At 40.5% G+C, this 25,563-nt stretch overlaps 2 protein-coding genes across 4 annotated transcripts in view; one reads left to right on the plus strand and one right to left on the minus strand.

Moving 5' to 3' along the window:
- SATL1 (spermidine/spermine N1-acetyl transferase like 1) overlaps positions 1-23,800 on the plus strand; it is a 43,330-nt gene extending 19,530 nt beyond the window's left edge. The window contains exons 3-6 of one of the 3 annotated variants that reach the window (XR_014076005.1): positions 7,923-8,003; positions 8,660-8,766; positions 9,356-9,396; positions 10,034-10,339. Coding sequence is in view for 2 of the 3 variants with exons in the window: in XM_081566543.1 (XP_081422669.1) it covers positions 7,923-8,003; positions 9,356-9,396; positions 10,034-10,201 (290 nt within the window). In the remaining variant the exon portion in view is untranslated. Of the gene's footprint in view, positions 1-7,922; positions 8,004-8,659; positions 8,767-9,355; positions 9,397-10,033; positions 10,340-22,165 lie in introns of those variants that run through there. The other 2 variants (XM_081566543.1, XM_081566542.1) reach the window with 2 other exon arrangements.
- The window catches only part of APOOL (apolipoprotein O like), an 88,963-nt gene continuing 79,577 nt past the window's right edge, over positions 16,178-25,563 (minus strand). The window contains exon 9 of the mRNA XM_081566541.1: positions 16,178-16,692. Coding sequence (XP_081422667.1) covers positions 16,604-16,692 — 89 coding nt within the window. The 3' untranslated portion in view covers positions 16,178-16,603. The remainder of the gene's footprint in view (positions 16,693-25,563) is intronic.

Consider the following 25,563-nt stretch of genomic DNA (forward strand, 5'->3'; position numbering starts at 1 on the left):
TGCATCTCATAAGTTTTATATGTTGTGTTTTCCTTCTCATTCATCTTTTTTTTCTAATTTCTCTTTTTACCTCTACTTTGAGCCATTAGTTGTTTGAGTGCATTGTTTAATTTCCACATATTTGTGAATTTCCTAGTTTCCTTCTGTTGATTTCTGGTTTCAATCTATTGTGATTGGAAAAGATACTCTGTATAGTTTTGATCTTTCAAAATGTATTAACACTTGCTTTTTGGCCTAACATGTGGTCTATCCTAGAGAAAGTTCAAGAAAAATGTGTATTATGTTTTTGGGTGGGGTGCACTATTTCTGTTAGGGGTCCAGTTGTTCTATAGTTTTGTTCATATAATCTAGCAGTATTAATGTATTTATCATTGTTCTGGTTGTTCAGTACATTATTGAAATTGATGTCATGAAGTTCCCTACTATTATTTTAGAGCAGTCTCTATCTTCAATTCTGTCAATATTTGCTTCATATATTTGAGAGCTCTGATGTTTGGTGCATAAATGTTTATAAATGTTATATCTTCTTGCTGAATTGAACTTTCTATCACTATTTAATATCCTTCTCTCCTGTAACAGTTTTCTACTTAAAGTCTATTTTGTGTTATATTAGTACAGCCACCCCAGCTTTCTTTTGGTTACTATTTGCATGAAATGTCTTTTTCCATCATTTCACTATCAACCTTCTTGTGTTTATTAAAATTGTTTTTCTTTTAAATAATTATTTTAATTGGTGGATAATTACTTTACAATATTGTGATGGCTTATGCCATATATCAACATGAATCAGCCATAGTCATATATGTGACCCCTCCCTCTTGAATCCTTCAAGATTCACTCCGCGCTCCTCACCCCATCCCTCCAGGTTATCACAGAGCACCAGCTTTGGGTTCCCTGCATAGAGCCTATTATACAGAGTGAAGTAAGTCAGAAAGACAAATATTGCCTATTAATGCATATACATGGAATCTAGAAATTTATTTTTAATTGGAGGATAATTGCTGTACAATATTGTGTTGATTTCTGCCATAAAACAACAGCAATCAATACTATATATTCTTGTTTTTTTTAAATCTAAAGTGAGTCTCTCTTATAAGGGTTTCCCTGGTGGCCCAGTTGGTAAAGAGTCTGCCTGCATTGTGGGAGAGCTGGGTTCGATCCCTGGGTCGGGAACATCCCCTGGAGAAGGAAATGGCAACCCACTACAGTATTCATACTACAGAAGCAAGGCGGCTGCGACGGCTCGGCGCAGAAGCGTGGCCGAGAGGAGCTAGGCCGGGCCGGGGGCCGGGGGCCGCAACCGAGAGGGGCTAGGCCGGGCCGGGGGCCGGGGCGGTGGCCGAGAGGGGCTAGGCCGGGCTGGGGGCCGGGGGCCGGGGGCCGGGGGCCGGGGGCGGCAACCGAGAGGGGCTAGGCCGGGCCGGGGGCTGGGGGCGGCGGCCGACAGGGGCTAGGCAGGGCCGGGGCCCGGGGGCCGGGGGCAGTGGCCGAGAGGGGCTAGGCCGGGCCGGGGGCCGGGGGCCGGGGGCGGCGGCCGAGAGGGGCTAGGCTGGGCCGGGGGCCGGGGGCCGGGGGCCAGGGACCGGGAGCCGGGGGCAGCAGCCGACAGGGGCTAGGCCAGGCCAGGGCCCGGGGGCCGGGGGCGGCGGCTGAGAGGGGCTAGGCCTGGCCAGGGGCCAGGGGCAGCAGCCGACAGGGTCTAGGCCGGGCCGGGGGCCGGGGGCCGGGGGCCGGGGGCCTGGAGCCGGGGGCGGCAACTGAGAGGGGCTAGGCCGGACCGGGGGCCGGGGGCCGGGAGCGGCGGCCGACAGGGGCTAAGCCAGGCCAGGGCCCGGGGGCCGGGGGCGGCGGCCGAGAGGGGCTAGGCCGGGCCGGGGGCTGGGAGCTGGGGGCGGCGGCCGAGAGGACCTAGGCCGGGCCGGGGCCCGGGGGCCGGGGGTGGCAGCCGAGAGGGGCTAGGCCGGGCCGGGGGCCGGGGGCGGCGGCCGACAGGGGCTAGGCCGGGCCGGGGGCCGGGGGCGGCGGCCGACAGGGCCTAGGCCGGGCCGGGGGCCGGGGGCGGCGGCCGAGAGGGGCTAGGCCGGGCCGGGGCCCGGGGGCCGGGGGCAGCGGACGAGAGGGGCTAGGCCGGGCAGGGGGCCGGGGGCGGCGGCCGACAGGGGCTAGGCCGGGCCGGGGGCTGGGGCTGGGGCCGGCGGCGGCGGTGGCGGCGGCAAGAGGAATTACCCAAGGCCCAAGGTAAGAGAAACCCAAGTAAGACGCTAAGTGTTGCGAGAGGGCATCAGAGGGCAGACACACTAAAACTAAAATTACAGAAAACTAGCTAATCTGATCACACGGACCACAGCCTTGTCTATCTCAATGAAACTAAGCCATGCCGTGTGGGGCCACCCAAGAAGGATGGGTCATGGTGGAGAGGTCTGACAGATTATGGTCCACTGGAGAAAGGCATGGCAAACCACTTCAGTATTCTTGCCTTGAGAACCCCATGAACAGTATGAAAAGGCAAAAGGATAGGACACTGAAAGATGAACTCCCCAGGTCAGTAGGTGCCCAATATGCTAATGGAGATCAATGGAGAAATAACTCCAGAAAGAATGATGGGATGGAGCCAAAGCAAAAACGATACCCAACTGTGGATGTGACTGGTGATAGAAGCAAAGTCCGATGCTGTAAAGAGCAATATTGCATAGGAACCTGGAATGTTAGGTCCATGAATCAAGGCAAACTGGAAGTGGTCAAACAGGAGATGGCAAGAGTGAACGTCGACATTCTAGGAAACAGCGAACTAAGATGGACTGGAATGGGTGAATTTAACTCAGATGACCATTATATCTACTACTGTGGGCAAGAATCCCTTAGAAGAAATGGAGTAGCCATCATGGTCAACAAAAGAGTCCGAAATGCAGTACTTGGATGCAATCTCAAAAACGACAGAATGATCTATGTTCGTTTCCAAGGCAAACCATTCAATATCACGGTAATCCAATTCTATGCCCCGACCAGTAACGCCGAAGAAGCTGAGTTGAACGGTTCTATGAAGACCTACAAGACCTTCTAGAACTAACACCCAAAAAAGATGTCCTTTTCATTATAGGGGACTGGAATGCAAAAGTAGGAAGTCAAGAAACACCTGGCGTAACAGGCAAGTTTGGCCTTGGAGTACAGAATGAAGCAGGGCAAAGGCTAATAGAGTTTTGCCACGAGAACACACTGGTGATAGCAAACACCTTATTCCAACAACACAAGAGAAGACTCTACACGTGGACGTCACCAGATGGTCAACACCAAAATCAGATTGATTATATTCTTTGCAGCCAAAGATGGAGAAACTCTATACAGTCAGCAAAAACAAGACCAGGAGCAGACTGTGGCTCAGATCATGAACTGCTTATTGCCAAATTCAGACTTAAATTGAAGAAAGTAGGGAAAACCACTAGACCATTCAGGTATGACCTAGATCAAATCCCTTATGAGTATACAGTGGAAGTGACAAATAGATTTAAGGGACTAGATCTGATAGACAGAGTGCCTGATGAACTATGGACAGAGGTTCGTGACATTGTACAGGAGACAGGGATCAAGAAAATCCCCATGGAAAACAAATGAAAAAAAGCAAAATGGCTGTCTGAGGAGGCCTTACAGATAGCTGGGAAGAGAAGAGAAGCAAAAAGCAAAGGAGAAAAGGAAAGATATTCTCATCTGAATGCAGAGTTCCAAAGAATAGCAAGGAGATATAAGAAAGCCTTCCTCAGCGATCAGTGCAAACAAATAGAGGAAAACAACAGATTGGGAAAGGCTAGAGACCTCTTCAAGAAAATTAGAGATACCAAAGGAACATTTCATGCAATGATAGGCTCGATAAAGGACAGAAATGGTATGGACCTAACAGAAGCAGAAGATATTAAGAAGAGTTGGCAAGAATACACAGAAGAACTATACAAAAAAGATCTTCATGACCCAGATAATCACGATGGTGTGATCACTCACCTAGAGCCAGACATCCTGGAATGTGAAGTTAAGTGGGCCTTAGAAAGCATCAGTACGAACAAAGCTAGTGGAGGTGATGGAATTCCAGTTGAGCTATTTCAAATCCTGAAAGATGATGCTGTGAAAGTGCTGCACTCGATATGCCAGCAAATTTGGAAAACTCAGCAGTGGCCACAGGACTGGAAAAGGTCAGTTTTCGTTCCAATACCAAAGAAAGGCAATGCCAAAGAATGCTCAAACTACCACACAATTGCACTCATCTCACATGCTAGTAAAGTAATGCTCAAAATTCTCCAAGCCAGGCTTCAGCAATACGTGAACCGTGAACTTCCAGATGTTCAAGCTGGTTTTAGAAAAGGCAGAGGAACCAGAGATCAAATTGCCAATATCCGCTGGATCATCAAAAAAGCAAGAGAGTTCCAGAAAAACATCTATTTCTGCTTTATTGACTAAGCTAAAGCCTTTGACTGTGTGGATCACAATAAACTGTGGAAAATTCTGAAAGAGATGGGAATACCAGACCATCTGACTTGTCTCTTGAGAAACCTGTATGCAGGTCAGGAAGCAACAGTTAGAACTGGACATGGAACAACAGACTGGTTCCTAATAGGAAAAGGAGTACGTCAAGGCTGTATATTGTCACCCTGCTTATTTAACTTATATGCAGAGTACATCATGGGAAACGCTGGGCTGGAAGAAACACAAGCTGGAATCAAGATTGCCGGGAGAAATATCAATAACCTCAGATATGCGGATGACACCACCCTTATGGCAGAAAGTGAAGAAGAACTAAAGAGCCTCTTGATGAAGGTGAAGGAGGAGAGTGAAAAAGTTGGCTTAAAGCTCAACATTCAGAAAACTAAGAACATGGCATCTGGTCCCATCACTCCATGGGAAATAGATGGGGAAACAGTGGAAACAGTATCAGACTTTATGTTTGGGGGCTCCAGAATCACTGCTGATGGTTACTGCAACCATGAAATTAAAAGACGCTTACTCCTTGGAAGGAAGGTAATGGCCAACCTAGATAGCATGTTTAAAAGCAGAGACATTACTTTGCCAACAAAAGTCCGTCTAGTCAAGGCTATGGTTTTTCCAGTAATCATGTATGGATGTGAGAGTTGGACGGTGAAGAAAGCTGAGCGCTGCAGAATTGATGCTTTTGAACTGTGATGTTGGAGAAGACTCTTGAGAGTCCCTTGGACTGCAAGGAGATCCAATCAATCCATCCTAAAAGAGATCAATCCTGGGTGTTCATTGGAAGGTCTGATGTTGAAGCTGAAACTCCAATACTTTGGCCACCTCATGCGAAGTGTTGACTCATTGGAAAAGACCCTAATGCTGGGTACGATTGGGGGCGGGAGGAGAAGGGGACGACAGAGGATGAGATGGTTGGATGGCATCACCGACTCGATGAACATGGGTTTGGGTAGACTCCGGGAGTTGGTGATGGACAGAGAGGCCCGGCGTGTTGCAGTTCATGGGGTCGCAGAGAGTCGGACACGACTGAGCGACTGAACTGAACTCAACTGAACAGTATTCTTGCCTGGAGAATTCCATGGACAGAGGAGCCTGGTGGGCTACAGTCCATGGGGTCACAAAGAGTTGGAAATGACCTTTTTAAGAGTCAGAGTCTCTTATAGATAGCATATAGTTGGATCATGCTTTTTTTTTTTTTAATCCATTCTGCTAATCTCTGTCTTTTGATTAGGGCATTGAATCCACTTATATTTAAAGTAATTACCGACAAGGAGGGACTTCTGACATTTCCCCATTTGTTTTCTATATAGTTTTTTGTCCTTCATTTCCACATTTCTACCTTCTTTTTATTTTTGCAGTAAAATGTTTCGATTCCCTTCTCATCTCCTTAGGTATATATTCTATAGATATTTTCTTTGATGTTATCATGGGGATTACATTTATTAGGTTAGCCAAAAATATTTGTTCAGGTTTTATGGACAAACCCAAATGAACTTTTGGCCAGATCAATAACATCCAAAAGTTGTAATAGTAAAATTTGAATTCACATTAGCTTAATGTCAATAGCATACAAAAACTCTTCCCTTATGTATCTCCATTCGCCCTTTTTACGTTATTGATGTCACAGATTACATCTTTATACATTTTTTTTCCAACAACAAACATTAATGACTAATTTTATGCACTTGTCTTTTAAATCATGTAGAAAATAAAAAGTAGAACTATAAATAAATTTAAAGTAACACTAGTTTTTTATAACTTCCCATATATTTACCTTTAACTAGGCACCATTACCTTTATTTCTTCATATGGATTTGAGTTATCACCTATTTTCCTTCCATTTCAACCTGAAGGACTCCTTTTAGCATTTTGTGCAGGGCAGGCCTAGTGATAATGAATTTCCTCAGCTTCTTTTTTTTTGAGTTTGGGGGTGAACTGGGGATATGTTAATTTCTCCATCATTTTTGAAGGATTTTTTGGTGGATATAGAATTCTTGGTTAAGTTTCTGCACTCTTCCTCTCCTGCCCTGTCCCCTGTACTGGCTGCCAAGGTTTCTGATGAGAAATCAGATGATAATCCTATTGAGGATCCACTGTATGTGACAAGTTATTTCTGTCTTGCTGCTTTCAAGATTTTCTCTTTAATTATGTGTCTTGGTATTGATCTTTTGGGGCTTATACTACTTGGAGTTGAACTTGGATTTGTAAAATTATGTATTGCATCCAATTTGGGAAGTTTTCAGTCATTATTCAAATATTCTTTTCCCCTTACTTTCTCTCTTCTCCTTCTGAGAGTCCCATAATACATATGTTGGTCTGCTTGATGGTGTTCCACAGACACCTTAGGCTTTTAACTTTTCTTCATCTTTTTTTGTTCCTCAAACTTGATAATTTTAATTATCCTGTCTTTAAGTTCACTGATTCTTTTTTCAGCTTGCTTAGAAATTTGGATTTTGAACCCCTGCAGTGCACTTTTATTATACTTTACAGCTTCAGAATTTTTTTTGGTGGGGATTATTTTTTATAATTTGTTTCTTTATTGGTATTTCTACTTTGTTTATACATCTTTTTCCTGTGTGCATGTCTCTCTTTAGCTCTTTGAGCACATTTAAGACGGTTGTTTAAAGGTGTTTGTTGATGATGGAGTGGGTGGGGATAGTTGGAAGCCACCACTAGGCTGATGGCTGAATTTCGCCAAAATTAACTGCAATTTACCAGCCAAGCTGTCCTCTGGTATGTTTTTATTGTTGTGATTTACTTTGTTCCTTTGAATGGGCTATACTTTCCAATTTCTTTGTATGCCTTGTGATTTTTTGTTGTTGAAAACTGGACATTTTAATCTTATGATTAACTGTTTTTCTTTTTATTATTATAGGGTGCCTGTGTCAGAGATCAGAGTTAAATATTTAAAGGTGTTTTAAGGTCTTTTCTAAATCTGTGTCTTTCCTTGGTCATGCATGGTGGCTTTCTAGATTTTCCTGTATACATGGTTGTTTCTAAATGTCTAACAAAACTGGTGTGACTCTTTTGAATCTCCTGAAAGCCGCTTTAGTTGGCGGAGGTTGGGAAAATGGCAGCCAACCTCCAAGTCCTCACCTCAGCATTCAGAGTAGCAATCTGCTCCAGCAATTCAGATTGCTGTCCCTACAGTTGTCTGCCATGAGACAAGGTAGGAGATGATGGGGGGGGGGGGGCTGTGCTTGGAAGCCACCACTAGGCTGATGGCTGAATTTCACCAAAATTAACTGCAATTTATCAGTCAAGCTGTCCTCTGGAAGCTGCAAGTACAGGTATTCAAATAAACTCTAGTTCCAAAATATTCACTTCAGGCAGTTTATGCCTGTACAATTGTTGTACAGGTGAAGAAAGGAATTCTGGCATTGCTACTTCCACTATCTTCCTTCTCTTTACTCTAAACTTTCTAATATATTTTATGTGAATTGATATTTCAGATTTACTAAGGGATGGCTTTGGGGACAATCCCTTTTTCTACTGTCTGATTGCAGAAGTACACAATCATCAAAAACCATCAGGTAAAATAAACGTCCATTTTTCAATTTAATCAGGAGTATATTTTCTCTACCCTGAAAACAAAGTACAGTTTGATAGCATACAATTACTCTTAAGCCAAGGAGACAAGTGTAAGTACATAAACTAAGTCTTGCTTTCTGAAAGAGAAAATGTGTGGTATGCATTTATGTTGGACTTTCCAGGTGGCACTAGTGGTAAAGAACCAGCCTGCCAATGCATGAGACATGAGAAACGGGTTCAATCCCTGGGTCAGGAAGGTCCTCTGGAGAAGGATATGGCAACCCACTCCAGTATTCTTGCCTGGAGAATCCCATGGACAGAGGAGCCTGGTGGGCTACAGTCCATGGGGTCACAAAAAGTCGGACAAAACTGAAGTGACTTAGCATACAGCACACATGCATTTATGTTTGTATATGCATAGAAAAAAATTAGGAAGAATATACTCCATGCTGTTAAAAGATGAGTTATCTCTTAAATGTTGTATTAAAAGGACTTAAACCTTCTTTATTATACATTTCTGTATTATTTAAAATTTTGTCCAGCAAGCTTTTATTACTTTAATAGATAAAAATAAACACAAAGATATCCATTTTGGAGGAAAGAACATTGTAAGATTCAATGTATTAACTTCTTTATACCCTCTCTTTCCTCTTCCTAGGTAAAGTGACTGTTGGATTTGCCATGTACTACTTTACATACGACCCCTGGATTGGCAAGTTACTTTACCTAGAGGACTTTTATGTCATACAAGCTTAGCGAGGTCAGGTAACACATAGTATTACTTATATTTTAAAAATTAAAATGGTAATATTTTAAGGAGTTTTAGTATAAATATGGTGTTTAAGTTAGTTTATGTAACTAATTTCTATTTCATGAGACTGATCACTATCCTAGTTATCCTTGCATATGGTGTAGTGAAGACTCAATCATAGATTAGAAAAGATTTATTAGTTCCCATCAAGGCTTGAGTAAGCCAAGTTATCAAAGCTATACTTTTATTTTTTTGTTTTGTTTCTTTTTTTAAAGCTATACTTTTATCTCTAAAACATGTTTTTACATTTTGTGTTGTTTTGTCTAAAATGAATAAGAAGTATATTCTGTGATAAGATGATAGTGACAAGGACTCATTTCCTCTTCACTGCCCTTTAAAATAAATCCAAAGTCTTTTCCATTACCTTTGGAACCACATTCCAATTTGGAAAAAGAGATAGGAAAAACATTCATGAGCTGAATTTCAACACAAGCTATTATGAATATGTAACAACCAGATAACAGGGTTTAAACTAAAGCAAACAAATTGTTAAGTGGAATTTTTCAACTTATGTTTTTTCATTTTGCATTATCTATTTAAAAGGTCTAGGTATTGGAGCTGAAATGCTGAAGAGGCTAAGTCAGGTATACATTACAGTTAGTATTGTTATTCTATATGTTATCCTGTTCTTCATCAAATGTTATTATTTAACATTGCATAAATTAGATACTTTAACATCGGAACATAATCTCAAAATATACTTAATTTTTTATTCCAATTAAACTGGTTTTCAAATTAGATATTCATACAGGTCTTATCTGACTTATGTTTAAAAGCTGATATAATCCACAACCACATTATATACCTTTTTGCTACAAAGGAGAAGCAAGCAAAAGGGAGATTAGAAGGCAATTTACCCATAAAATGTGTCTACAGTGTGAATATGAGAACAGTATAAAAAGATTCTTTTGCATTTTGGAAATACATATAGGTAAACTTTTTCTGTAGAATAAAGAAAAAAACTGAATTAGATTTATAGAAAAACCAATGAGTAGATTTTGCAAGTGTGTTTTGGACTTCTAAAGAAAGGGTTTTAAAACTCAACAGGACTTTTTTTCTTTTTACAGATTTAGAGAACTCCAAGAGATAACTATTGCATTATTATTTGGAAGTATTTTACACACACACAGTGCCTTGCATAGAGTAGATCTTCCATAAAATAAATGTGATAATGAATATTATACTTTCAAATAAAAGTAATGTCTGTTTGTTTTTAAACAGATAGCCATCAGAAGCCAGTGTAACTGCATGCACTTTCTTGTCGTCATTTGGAACCAGGCTTCTATCGACTACTACACTCGAGGGGCTTTAGACCTTTCCTCCGAGGAGGGCTGGCATCTGTTCAGGTTTAACAGAGAAGAATTCATGGACATGGCAGGGGAAGAGTGAAAGGTGACTTATTACTTGTCCCAATATAGGCTCCAACGTCTGAATGTAACAACTTGTCCCAATATAGGCTCCAACATCTGAATGTCGCCTGAGTCCAACAGCAGTCTGACTGTCGTATAATACAGCAAGTTAACAAACTCTGGTTTCAGCAGATCTTTGAAACAGATTTTGTAGATACAACTTGCCGTTATCCATATTGACACACTAATGGTTAGTAGCAGAGCTGATAACCCAAAAGAGCAGATAATTCAAAAATAACTTATACTTGGCTTTAGGATATTTATTTTTTTACTTACTGTATCCTATGAAATTTCAAATGCATATATTTTCATATTGTAACACATCTGAAATTTGGATAAGTATTATGATCAACTGGCAGCACTTTTCCCTTAGAGGTCTTGGATTTGATGAAATATTGTACATTTGATCACAAACAGATCTGAGGTAAAAAAAAAAAAGTATAAAATACTAAAGCTAAATTATGAAAAGCTTACCTATGAATAACTAGTAAATGAACTGCTTTCCCACCTTGAGCAGATCAAGGACCACTGACTTGACTTCATCTCGGAACTACATTCCATCTCTGTCTTTATCTTGGAACTAAATTCCATCTATGAGAAACCAACTTTTGTTGTACCTATCTTAGGGAAGATATTACATAGTACACTGTATCTGTGTATGTTTCTATCCTTTCTAGTAGGATATAAACCTTTTGATAGAATTATAATTATTTTTTCACCCTATATTACAACCAGCATGTGAGTTCCTACTACGTACCAGGTATTATGGATATAAAAACTATGAAGTGAAAGTGAAAGTCGCTCAGTTGTATCCACCTCTTTGCAACCTTATGGACTGTAGCCCGTTAGGCTCCTCTGACTGTGGAATTCTCCAGGCAAGAATACTGGAGTGGGCAAGTTGCCATGCCCTTCTCCAGGGGATCTTCCCGACCCAGAGATCGAACACAGGTCTCCTGCATTGCAGGCCTATCCTTTACCATTTAAGCTACCTGGGGAGCCCATTAAAAAAGTTATACAAAGATGATTCAGTTATACCACAAGGAGCCTTGTAAATGAAAAAAAAAATACTAATCTAGTTTTAGTTTTACAATAAATTATGTGGGCTATCACAGCCATAAATACCAAATGTAAGGGAATGTACAGGAGAGTATCTAAATCCTACCTTGGGGAACTGAGAAAGGGTGGGTTTGAAGAATAAGTAGGAAGCTGGAATGAAGCATAACGAGACAAAAGCAATTCTGAGACATTAGCATAGGCAGAGAAATAGGTAATAAAAGAGCAAAGCATGTTTACAAAGCAAGTGGTGTTATAGATAACATACTGGGCAGGCCAAAAAGTTTGTTCAAGTTTTTCTGTACAGTGTTATGGAAAAACTCAAATGAACTTTTTGGCCAACCCAATATAATATACTTGATAGTAGGGTGGGTGGGGAGAGGGAAGGAAGGATTAAAGTTTAGCTGGGATCATATATGAAGGCCTGGTATGTCATGCTAATGGGTCTTGATTTGATTCTGTAGACAATGTTGAGTCACTGAAGATCTCAGGAAGACAACTATGTCATAATAATCTGATAGATGGGTTATAATAGGGTAGCAGACACTATATATTAACTTAAACTCAACACCATTCCAGATCCCTTACCACTTGCGTTTCTCTTCATAGACAAAAATGTAATTTGTCAATTTTAAATTTGACTTACAAGACAAATTCTGGTTAAGATATAGACAGAAGTCTTTTGAGAGGGGTTCTAAGAAATCATTTAATTCTCTGATAATAGGGAGTCAGAAGCATCTGGTAGTTTTTTTGTAACCCCTTTTCCTACTTTGAATGCGTGTGTGTTCCCCAGAGGTATAGGAGCCATTCTGTGATCTTGAGGTGACAAATCAACATGCTAAAGAGTAGAGTAGAAAGATATATATGTCTAGATCCTTGATGACACCAATGAGTCACTATACAAACTCTGTACTGACCAATTCCAGACTTTAAATAGACTCATTTATTTAAGCTGCTACTGCTAAGTCGCTTCAGTCATGTCCCACTCTGTGCGACCCCGTAGACGGCAGCCCATCAGGGTCCGCCATCCCTGTGATTCTCCAGGCAAGAATACTGGAGTGGGTTGCCATTGCCTTCTCCATTTATTTAAGCAGCTACAGTTAACTGGTTTGCTGTTACTTATAAGCAGAATGCAATGTTAAGTGACAGAAAGCAAGACTGATGGCAAGCAGATTAACCAGAAGCATATGTAATAATCCAGGAAAGTGATGATGAAGACATGAATGAGAGTAAGGATTAGAGAAAGTAGAATCGATCTGAGAAACACAGAAGTGAGAGAGATGTACAGACAATTTAGTTTTAGGTCTTTTGATATTGGGGCTTCCCAGGTGGCTCAGTGGTAAAGAATTCGCATGCCAATGTAGAAGATGCAGGTAGACCTGGGTTCAATCCACTGGAGGAGGGAATGGCAACCCACTCCAGTATTCATGCCTGAAGAATCCCATGGACAGAAGAGCCTGGCCTCCTGAGAACCTTATATGCAGGTTAAGAAGCAACATGGAAAAACATACTGGTTCCAAATTGGGAAAAGAGTATGTCAAGGCTATATATTGTCACCTTGCTTATTTAACTTATGTGCAGAGTACATCATGCGAAATGCCAGGCTAGATGAATAAGCTAGAATCAAGATTGCAAGGAGAAATATCAATAACCTCAGATATGCAGATGACACCACCCTAATGGCAGAAAGCCAAGAGGAACTAAACAGCATCTTGATGAAGGTGAAAGAGGATAATGAAAGAGCTGGCTTAAACCCAGATCATGGCATCTGGTCCCATAAGTTCATGGCAAATATATGGGGAAACAATGGAAACAATGACAGACTTTGTTTTCTTGGGCTCCAAAATCACTGCAGCCATGAAATTAAAAGATGCTTGCTCCTTGGAAGAAAAGCTATGATCAACTTGTGCTGTGCCATCATTAGCCACTCAGTCATGTCCAACTGTTTGCAACTCCATGGACTGTAGCCTTCCAGCCTCCTCTGTCCATGGGGATTCTCCAGGCAAGAATATTGGAGTGGGTTGCCATGCCCTCCTCCATGGGATCTTCCCAACCCAGGGATCGAGCCCAGGCTTCTCGAATTGCAGATGGATCTTGTCTATTAAAAAGCAGAGACATCACTTTGCTGACAAAGGTCCATCTAGTCAAAGCTATGGATTTTCCAGTAGTCATATATAGATGTGAGTTGGACTATAAAGAAGACTGAGTGCCAAAGAATTGATGCTTTCGAACTGTGGTGATGGAGAAGACTCTTGAGAGTCCCTTGGATTGCAAGGAGATCCAACCAGTCAATCCTAAAGGAAATCAATCCTGAATGTTCACTGGAAAGACTAATTCTGAAGCTCCAATACTTTTGCCACCTGATGCGAAGAGCCAACTCATTAGACAAGATGCTGATGCTGGAAAGATTGAAGGCAGAAAGAGAAAGGGACGACAGAAGATGAGATGGCTGGATGGCATCACTGACTCAATGGACATGAGTTTGAGCAGGCTCTGGGAGATGGTGAAGGACAAGGAGGCCTGGAGTACTGCGGTCCATGGGGTCACAAAGAGTTGGACACGACTAAGTGACTGAACAACTATTGATATTGAGAAATTCTATGGGATATACCGGAGAAGGCAATGGCATCCCACTCCAGTACTCTTGCCTGGAAAATCCCATGGACGGAGAAGCCTGGTAGGCTACAGTCCATGGGGTCGATAAGAGTCGGATATGACTGAGCAACTTCACTTTCACATTTCCCTTTCATGCACTGGAGAAGGAAATGGCAACCCACTCCAGTATTCTTGCCTGGAAAATCCTAGGGATGGTGGAGCCTGGTGGGCTGCCATCTATGGGGTCGCACAGAGTTGGACACGACTGAAGCGACTTAGCAGCAGCAGCAGCAGCATGTGATATACAGCGCTTTCCAGGTAGTGCTAGTGGTAAAAGAACCTGCCTGCCAATGCAGGAGACGTAAGAGATGTGGGTTCGATCCTTGGGTTGGGAAGAATCCCTGGAGGAGGGCCTGGCAACTCGCTCCAGTATTCTTGCCAGGAGAACCCCAGGGTTTCTGGAGAATCCCTGTGGGCTACAGTCCATAGGGTCACAAAGAGTCAGACATAACTGAAGCAACTTAGCACACATGCACATATTGGATATAAGATAGATATGACTAATAATTAGAAAGATAGGTACACACTTCTGGAGAAATATGGAAGATGGAAATATAAATAATAAGGACATATAAATGATGCTTGAAGTCAGTGAAGTATGTTGAATGGAAATGAGAGAGCATAAAATGAAAAAAGACAAGAAATGTAAACTGAGGAGCCTTAGCATGTAAGGGATTCAGAGCAAGAGGAGCAGGAATGACACTAGAAAGAGGACTGAATTTCAGGAGGGAGTAGTTAAGAGTCAATCATTACAGAAAATTCAAGTAGGTACAGAGGAAGAGATTATTAGATAGCATCACTAACTCAGTGAACATGAATTTGAGCAAACTCCAGGAGATAGTGAAGGACATGGAGACCTGGTGTGCTACAGTCTATGGGGTCACAAAGAGTCAGACATAACTTAGCGACTGAACAACAACAACATAGAGGCTAAGGTGTAGCAAGTTATAGAGGAATTGAAAGTGAGGACATAAGAAAGTGACATTAATTACTGTCTTATGAAGTCTGAAAATCATAGGAAGGAGAAAGAAAAGATAGCTCAAGAGGAAGAGGGAGTTAGGGAAAGGTTTTTGCTACTGTTGTTTTTGGATAAAGAGGATTTGAAGCTGTTAGAGACTGAGGAAAAGAAATCAGTGAAAAGAGAAACAAAAGAGTGAAAGTTAAAAAGGATGGAATATGGTACTAGAAAAGATGGGAAGGAGATCAGGAACACAAATAGAAGCATTAGCTTTAAAAAAAGGGGGGACTGCCATATGACCCAGCAATCCCACTGCTGGGCATACACACCGAGGAAACCAGAATTGAAAGAGACACATGTACCCCAATGTTCATCGCAGCACTGTTTACAATAGCCAGGACATGGAAGCAACCTAGATGTCCATCAGCAGACGAATGGATAAGGAAGCTGTGGTACATATACACAATGGAATATTACTCAGCCATTAAAAAAATAAATTTGAATCGGTTCTATTGAGATGGATAAAACTGGAGCCCATAATACAGAGTGAAGTAAGCCAGAAAGAAAAACACCAATACAGTATACTAATGCATATATATGGAATTTGAAAGATGGTAACGATAACCCTATATTCGAGACAGAATAAGAGACACAGATGCATAGAACAGTCTTATGGACTCTGAGGGAGAAGGTGAGGGTAGAACGTTCTGGGAAAATGGCACTGAAACATGTATATTATCATATGTGAAACAGAACACCATTCCAGGTTCAATGCATGAGACAAATGCTCAGGGCTGGGGCAATGGGATGACCCACAGGGATGGGATGGGGAGGGAGGAGGGAGGGGGGTCCAGAATGGGGAACACATGTAAACCCATGGCTGATTCATGTCAATGTACGGCAAAAACTACTACAATATTGTAAAGTAAAAAAAAAATTAAAAAAAAATAAAAAATAAAAAAAAAATAAAAAAGGGGGATGCATGGCTGAAAAGAAGTAAGTCTTGAAGATAGATGGGAAGAAGTTGGGAAAGACTATGTCTAATAACTTATTTTTTCCTCTGTGTAATAGGAGAAATAGTCATCTTTGGCAGGTATAGGAGGCTTCAGAATAAGGTCTGTAAAACCTCTCCTGGAGACGAGAATAGGAAACTACCCAGGAATCAGTAGAAGGAATGCTAAGCAGCACTGAGGGGTCCCATGTAGCACATGGTCCTCTCAAACAGACTTATTTTTGGACATCTAAGAGGAGTTAGCATTAATTAAACAAAGAGACAAAGCCAAGCCCATGTCATAAAATATGTATATTTTATTACATCTCTGGGAAATGCAAAACAAACAGGGGGGAGGGAACACATCCTTCCACACACCATTCTAATTTAGCTGATAATAATTCAGAAAAGCTACAGCAAATATATATGTGTATATCTATATATATTTATATATACACACATATTTATTTTTTTATAAACACCCTTAAAGTCACCAAATGCATCCTAATACTTCTACCTCTGCCTCCTCATCGATCATTTAATGTTGTTTGGATTGTATTCAGTTTGTGTTTTAGTCACTTATGTGATTTGTCAAACTGTACATTAGAAGATGTAAGGGGAAAACTTGGTTTAATTTATACCCTATGCATCAGTTACCCATTACATGATTTTTTTCACCATTATTTGAAACTTCACACATCTTGTAGTTCTCTATGCAGACTATTTCAGCTTCTAGTGCTGTACATATCTATATCTTCTGGATGGGACTGCCCGTGATCCATGAGCTTTGGGTCAGGCATAAACTGTGTAGCACCTGATAAAGTATTAAAATGAAAAAAAAATTAGTCATTCATTTAACAAACTTCTTGTTGATATGGGGGACACATCAATGAGCAAAACAGATAAAAATCTCCACCAACATGGACCTATCATTCAAGTTGGGTGAAAGAGACAATAAGTTAAGTAAATGGTATGTCAGATGGTGGTATGCAGAAAAATAAAACAGGGTGGAGAGGCATATGGAGAGATTGGGTGACCTGCAATTTTAAACAAGGTGGCCAGGGAAAGAAAGCCTTCTATATTTGAGCAAAGAACTGAAGTTGGTGCAGGTATGAGCCCTGTAGCTATTTGAGGGAAATGCCTTACCGGAGGAGCTGATGGTAAGTGTATCAGACCTTAGGCATGTCTGAGGAGCCATAAAATGGCCAATATGGCTGGAGCAGAGTTAGCAAGATGTGCTGATGGTGGATGCAATGAGAGTGACAGAAGTCACAATCAGAAAACAGTGGAATGCTAGGCCACACAAGGTCATGGGAAAGTTATTCTCTTTTATTCTAAGAGATGAGAAGTCACTGGACAGTTTTGAGCAGAAGTGTAACGTGATATTATGTTTTTTAAAAGATTACTCTTGGCTATGGGTAGAAGAGAGTGTAGGGAAACAAGCATAGAAGTAGGGACCAGTTAGGAAGCTATTATAGCAGAGAAGACTGCAGTACCCCAGGAGGGAGATGATAATGGCTTTTATTAGGGCAGTGGAGGTGGTGAAAAGGTATTGAATTCTGGATAACTTAAGGACAGGATTTCCAAAATGGATTCGGTATGTTGTCTGAGTGAGACTCTTTAATTTGAGAAACTAAAGAATGGAGTTGACATTTACTGAGATGGGGGAAATGTAGAAACATGTTTTGTTGTTGTCATTCAGTCGCTCAGTCATCTCTGACTCTTTGCAACCCCATGGACTGTAGCCCACCAGGTTCCTCTGTCCATGGAATTTCTCAGGCAAGAATACTGGAGTAGGTTACCATTTCCTACTCCAGGGCATCTCCCCACATCAGGAATTGAACTTGCATCTCTTGCATTGGCAGGCAGATTCTTGACCACTGAGTCACCAGGGAAGCCGCAGAAGCATGTTTGGGAGAAGGTAAATGAAGTGTTAAGTTTTGGGTGCGCTATATTTGAATTGCTAACTAGATCTTTCTTCATGGCAAATAGATGGGGAAACAATGGAAACAGTGACAGACTTTGTTTTCTTGGGCTCCAAAATCACTACAGCCATGAAATTAAAAGACGCTTGCTCCTTGGAAGAAAAGCTATGACCAACCCAGACAGCATATTAAAAGCAGAGACATTACTTTACCAACAAAGGTGCATCTAGTCAAAGCTATGGTTTTTCCAGCAGTAATGTATGGAATACTAGAAAAGAAAGGCAATGCCAAAGAATGCTCAAAATTGTCCAAGCCAGGCTTCAGCAGTACATGAACTGTGAACTTCCAGATGTTCAGGCTGGTTTTAGAAAAGGCAGAGGAACCGGAGATCAAATTGGCAATATCTGCTGGATCAGCGAAAAAGCAAGAGAGTTCCAGAAAAACATTTATTTCTGCTTTATTGACTATGCCAAAGCCTTTGACTGTGTGGATCACAATAAACTGTGGAAAATTCTGAAAGAGACGGGAATACCAGACCACCTGACCTGCCTCTTGAGAAACCTGAATGCAGGTCAGGAAGCAACAGTTAGAACTGGACATGGAACAACAGAATGGTTCCAAATAGGAAAAGGAGTACATCAAGGCTGTATATTGTCATCCTGCTTATTTAACTTCTATGCAGAGTACATCATGAGAAACGCTGGGCTGGAAGAAGCACAAGCTGGAATCAAGATTACTGGGAGAAATATCAATAACCTCAGATATGCAGATGACACGACCCTTATGGCAGAAAGTGAAGAAGAACTAAAGAGCCTCTTGATGAAAGTGAGAGAGGAGAGTGAAAAAGTTGGCTTAAAGCTCAACATTCAGAAAACTAAGATCATGGCATCTGGTCCCATCACTTCATGGGATATAGATGGGAAAACAATGGAAACAGTGTCAGACTTTATTTTGGGGGGCTCCAAAATCACTGCAGATGGTGAAGGCAGCCATGAAATTAAACTTTCCTTGGAAGGAAAGTTATGACCAACCTATATAGTATATTAAAAAGCAGAGACATTACTTTGCCAACAAAGGTCCATCTAGCCAAGGCTACGGTTTTTCCAGGAGTCATGTATGGATGTGAGAGTTGGACTGTGAAGAAAGCTGAGTGCCGAAGAATTGATGCTTTTGAACTGTGGTGTTGGAGAAGACTCTTGAGAGTCCCTTGGACTGCAAGGAGATACAACCAGTCCATCCTAAAGGAGATCCGTCCTGGTCGTTCATTGGAAGGACTGATGCTGAAGCTGAAACTCCAATACTTTGGCCACCTGATGTGAAGAACTGACTCATTTGAAAAGACCTTGATGCTGGGAAAGATTGAAGGCGGGAGAAGAAGAGGACGACAGAGGATGAGATGGTTGGATGGCATCACCGATGTGATGGAGTTTGAGTAGGCTCTGAGAGTTGGTGATGGGCAGGGAGGCCTAGTGTGGTACAGTTCATGGGGTTGCAGAGTTGGACACGACTGAGTGACTGAACTGAATTTACTGAACTAGATATCTGAATACAAATACTGAGTAAGCAGTTAGAAATGTGAATCTAGAGTTTAGGAGTCGCCTGGGCTGGTTTATAAATTTTATGTTCTTAGGCTATAAATAGCATCTAAAACTATGGGACCGTATGAGGTCATCCAGAACATCAGAAAATGTCCAAGGAATGAGCCCTTTGGATACTCCAACTTTTTGAGGTTAAGAATATTAGGAGAATATAGGAGAGAAGACAGCGAAGAAACAGCCAGTCAGTGAAGTAAGAGAACCAAGAGTAAGTGATATCCCACAGGCCAAGTAAAGAGACTGTTTCAGGGAGGAAGGAGTAATCATTTCTGTTAGAAGTTACTGATGGATTACATAAGATAGAGATTGGGAATGGAACCTGGATTTGGCAGTGTGTGGATCAATGGTGATCTTGATAAGCTGACTGTGTACCAGGCAAGATGCCACATTATTTTCACGCATTATCTCAGAATACCACCGTGAGATAGATGACATTTTTATATTATCCATGTTTTACAGATAAGGACATTTTAATGTAGAGAGGTTAACAAACCTGACCAGTGTCATCCAGGTGATAAGTAGTGGAGCCAGGACTGAATCCAGTTTTGTCTGACTCCCAATACAACAACCCTGGCTCTTCTGTAAAATGGGGGTTAGAGTAGTCACAAATGTCACAAAATGTCACAAAACCCTGTCTCTTCTGTAAAATGGGGGTTAGAGTAGTCACAAAATGTCACAAAATTATTTTTAGTATTCAACATAATAATATATACAAAGTGGTACATATAATACCCTGTGTATGTTTAAGTAGGTAAGAAGAATTTTTATATTTATTTTGTGACATACACTAAATATATTTTTTCACATTTTTTTTAATTTTAAATACTTTTCAAATTCTGATTTATTTTGAAATGATTTTTTTTACATTTGAGAGACATACCTTTTTGCCACAGAGGAATTTAGTTTCTAGTTAAAAATGAGAAATAGATTTACATACAATTATTTATTTTACGCCTACCTTTTCAGAAATAGTTTTTGTTTTATAAACTGGTATAGATCTATATGTAACTTCACCACTAAGTATATTTTAAAAACAGCCAGATCTTAAATAATTGCTACCCATGACAAGAATACAGTTCTCCATAGACTTTTAACCTGGAATCCTTTTAGAGGAGGGGAGTCTGTGATAGAATTCATGTGATCTATGAACTTGGATAGGGGAAATTTGTCTTTGTTTTCATTAACCTCTGACTGAAAATGAATGTCTTCTTCAATAATGAATGCAGGCAACAAACCACAATACTATACTCTTAACAGTACCTTAGACTGTCACTAATAGAAACCATAGATATTTTCATATCACACTGCAGTTGCAGATATCTTGAAACATTTATACTTACTACTACTTCAAAATTATACCCTTCATCAGATATGTTGTTAAATACTGTTGATTAATACAATTAGGGAAGCTCATACATTACTGTGTATTTTGTTTATACATTTTAAAACATTCTGAGATGGGGTCTATAGTATAAGTAGGTTAAGAAACAGTGGTTCTGACTGCTCCTTTTCGAAATGCATCTTTCTGGTGGAAGTTTTTGGTCAGTACAAGTGAAAAATGTACTAAGAAATAGTTTTATCAAATAGACATACTATAGTAAGCATTGACAAATACTTATTTTATGTAAGTCTGAATGTGTTTAATTTGCTTAACAATGTCCATCAACTGACTAAGTTTTCTAACACTTCTACTAACTTTCTTAATTTATATTCTTGTCCAAAATCTGGTCAAATAGTCAGCTCACCTAAATTTGAAAGGCTCTGTTGCCTTTAGATCTCCATCTCTCAAAATTTGTTGAAAGGCTTCAGATTTTTTGTTTATTCATAGTTTATGTCAGTCATTATTAACTAGAGGAATGTGCATACAGAATTCCCTGTGGAGCTTTTCCTATAATCCACCTGCTTGGAGGCCTCACCTCTGGAAATTTTAATTTACAATTCTTATGTAGTGAATTTTAGAAAAAAAAAAAAACCTCAATAAATTGTGATGTGGATGCCTCTGGCTTAGAACCACTTAGCCTAGGTCATTTGATTTCTTCCTTTTTAAAAAGAGTTTGTCTCATGCTTTTCTGAGTAATTAAAGATTATATCTTTCTTCAGAAATTTCTTCATCCAGTTTGATAAAAGGCTCTCTGTCCTCCCAAAGAATTAGCAGTCATAAAACTTCTTGAATCTCATTCCTCTAATCATTAAAATGTTTTTCTTTGTACTTTATCATATTTTAAATCTCTAATGAAAAACTATTTATGCTTAGCTTTTTTAGTTGACTTTAAAAAAAGCTGCTGTTACAGCAAACAGGTAAAGAATAAAGATGTTTATAAAACAGCAATGAATTATTGTCTCAAATAGCCAGTAGGTGTTAATCTGTTCACTGATAATTTAGTTCACGCCTTGTCTCATTTATATTTTAAGCAAGTTAGGTATCAAAAATAGGACAGATCACTAATAAATTGCTGAGTAAAGTTATGAATATTAGAGATTTTATTATTGTTTCTTCAGTATAAAGTTGGGATGATATTCAGTATTCAGCTGTCTCAGTAACTGAAATACTTAAACATATTAATCATTGCAAAGTGTGTTCTCCCACTGATCTATTCTTTCCATTCTTTTTTCTCTCTGGCTTCAGTTTGTCTTTTTTATCCTATATTTGAGTTCATTATTTCTGTCCTCTTTTTGTATACAATCTGCTATTAAACCCATCCAATGGGTTCATAATTTCAGGTACGGTATTTTTCACATCTAGAATATTCACTTGATTTTTTCACAGGTTCCAACTGGCTGTGAAATTTTCCATCCTTTCATCCATTTTGTTCATCATATTTTCCATTTGATATATTAGTCATAGTTATTTTAAAGTGCTTTTCTGCAATCAATGCAAAGAAATAGAGGAAAAGAACAGAATGGGAAAGACTAGAGATCTCTTCAAGAAAATTAGAGATACCAGGGGGACATTTCATGCAAAGATGGGCTTGATAAAGGACAGAAATGGTATGGACCTAACAGAAGCAGAAGATATTAAGAGGAGGTGGCAAGAATACACAGAAGAACTGTACAAAAAAGATCTTCACGACCCAGATAATCACGATGGTGTGATCACTCACCTAGAGCCAGACATCCTGGAATGTGAAGTCAAGTGGGCCTTAGAAAGCATCACTGTGAACAAAGCTAGTGGAGGTGATGGAATTCCAGTTGAGCTATTTCAAATCCTGAAAAATGATGCTGTGAAAGTGCTGCACTCAATATGCTAGCAAATCTGGAAAACTCAGCAGTGGCCACAGGACATGAAAAGGTTAGTTTTCATTCCAATCCCAAAGGAAGGCAATGAAAAAGAATGCTCAAACTACCGCACAATTGCACTCATCTCACATGCTAGTAAAGTAATGCTCAAAATTCTCCAAGCCAGGCTTCAGTAATATGTGAACCGTGAACTGCCAGATGTTCAAGCTGGTTTTAGAAAAGGCAGAGGAACCGGAGATCAAATTGCCAACATCCGCTGGATCATTGAAAAAGCAAGAGAGTTCCAGAAAAACATCTATTTTTGCTTTATTGACTACACCAAAGCCTTTGACTGTGTGGATCACAATAAACTGTGGAAAATTCTGAAAGAGATGGGAATACCAGACCACCTGACCTGCCTCTTGAGAAACCTGTATGCAGGTAAGGAAGCAACAGTTAGAACTGGACATGGAAAACAGACTGGTTCCAAATAGGAAAAGGAGTACGTCAAGGCTGTATATTGTCACCCTGCTTATTTAACTTCTATGCAGAGTACATCATGAGAAACGCTGGGCTGGAAGAAGCACAAGCTGGAATCAAGACTGCTGGGAGAAATATCAGTAATCTCAGATATGCAGATGACACCATCCTTATGGCAGAAAGTGAAGAAGAACTAAAGAGTCTCTTGATGAAAGTGAAAGAGGAGAGTGAAAAAGTTGGCTTAAAGCTCAACATTCAGAAAACTAAGATCATGGTATCTGGTCCCATCACTTCATGGGAAATAGATGGGGAAACAGTGTCAGACTTTATGTTTTGGGGCTCCAAAATCACTGCCAGTGGTGATTGCAGCCATGAAATTAAAAGACGCTTACTCTTTGGAAGGAAAGTTATGACCAACCTAGATAGCATATTTAAAAGCAGAGACATTACTTTGCCAACAAAGTCCGTCTAGTCAAGGCTATGGTTTTTCCAGTAGTCATGTATGGATTTGAGAGCTGGATGGTAAAGAAAGCTGAGTTCCGAAGAATTGATGCTTTTGAACTGTGGTGTTGGAGAAGACTGTTGAGAGTCCCTTGGACTGCAAGGAGATCCAACCAGTCCATCCTAAAGGAGATCAGCCCTGGGTGCTCATTGGAAGGACTGATGTTGAAGCTGAAACTCCAATACTTTGGCCACCTCATGCAAAGAGTTGACTCATTGGAAAAGACCCTAATGCTGGGAAGGATTGGGGGCAGGAGGAGAAGGGGACGACAGTGGATGAGATGGCTGGATGGCATCACCGACTCAATGGGCATGGGTTTGGGTAGACTCCGGGTGTTGGTGATGGACAGGGAGGCCTGGCGTGCTGTGATTCATGAGGTCGCTAAGTGTCGGACATGACTGAGCGAATGAACTGGACTGAACTGCTAACTTCAATATTTAAATCACCTGTGGGTCTGCTGTAATTTTTTTTTTCTCTTTTCTTAGTCACATCTTCCTGTCTCTTTGCATGACTAGTATTTTATTTGTAGGAATTCCCTGTAGCTCAAATGGTAAATAATCTGCCTGCAATTCAGGAAACCAGGGTTCGATCCCTGGTCTGGAAGATCCTCTGGAGAAGGGAACAGCAATCCACTCCAGTATTCTTGCCTGGAGAATCCCATGGACAGAAAAGCCCGGCAGGATACAGTCCATGGGGTTGCAAAGAGTTGGACACGACTGAGCGACTAATACACGTTTTATTTGCATGGTGGACACTGTGTAAAAAAGAAATGTAGAAGCTCCAGATGATATCATCTGCCAGAGTGGGGACTCTTTTCCTTTCTTGGGGAGGGGTAAAGTATTGATACTTATCATCACTCCAATCAGGCACTGAGCTGAGTTGCAGTTTATAGAAGAGTTGGTCAACCCTGTTCCTCAGGTATGGTACTCTCTAGCTTCTGATTGACAGCTTGAGTTTCTGTCTCCCTCTCACTAAAAGACTGTAGGAAATTTTGTTTTGCCTTTCAGGATTTTGATTTTGGATATTTAGTGTCATGACCCATATAATAATCTGGGAAATATCATGAGAGGAACATGAGTCATGTATGTATGGCTCACCTCTTCCCTCTAAAATAGGAATCGGCAAATTTATTTGCAAAGGACCAAAGTAAACATTTAAACTTTGTAAACCATAAGGTCTCCATCACAACCACTCAACTCTGCCATTTTAGGGTGACGGCAGACACAGACAATACATGAATAAGTGTGGCTGTGTTCCAATAAAACTTTATTTATTTATGGATACTAAAATTTGAATTTCATACAATTTTCACTTGTCATGAAACATTTTTCTTCTGATTTTTTATAACTATTTAAATTACATAGGAACCATTCTTGGCTTGTGGAATGTGCAAAAATAGTTAGTGAGCCAGATTTAGCACAAGGTCCATAGTTTGCCAACCTCTATTTGAGAGGGACATTAATCTTGTGAGACTGTGAGAGATTTCATTCTGCTTTCATCAGATTTTGAAGAGGTCCATGTCACCAAATTTCCAAATTTGTGATTCCCAAAATAACAGTTGTCACCATAAATGTATATGGATGATAGAGGGCAATCGAACTCACACTCTGAGTCACAATATATTGTTGGACAGTATACACAATCTATTCTGTATGGTGAGAAGTGGTGGCCAGGGACGCGCTCCCCCGCTAAGTAATGTGCTCCCAAAGTGTGCTCAATGACAAATTTGTTTATTGGCAAAATGGATAATTACTCTAGGCCAATGATAATGATATCTTGTAACACTCATTGAGAATTTAGTATGTGCTTGACATTGTACTTTTCGCTTTACATGCAATATCTCATTTAGTCCTCATAACAATCATGTCAAAAAGATACTATTATTGACTCTCTTTTATAGATGAAGAGACTGAGGCTTGGGGTATTAGATAACTTGCCCCAGGCAATAGAACTAGTAAATGTTGGAT

This window comes from Giraffa tippelskirchi, chromosome X (genome assembly GCF_054371585.1).
Source record: "Giraffa tippelskirchi isolate mGirTip1 chromosome X, T2T-mGirTip1v1.2.pri, whole genome shotgun sequence".
Lineage (NCBI taxonomy): Eukaryota > Metazoa > Chordata > Mammalia > Artiodactyla > Giraffidae > Giraffa > Giraffa tippelskirchi.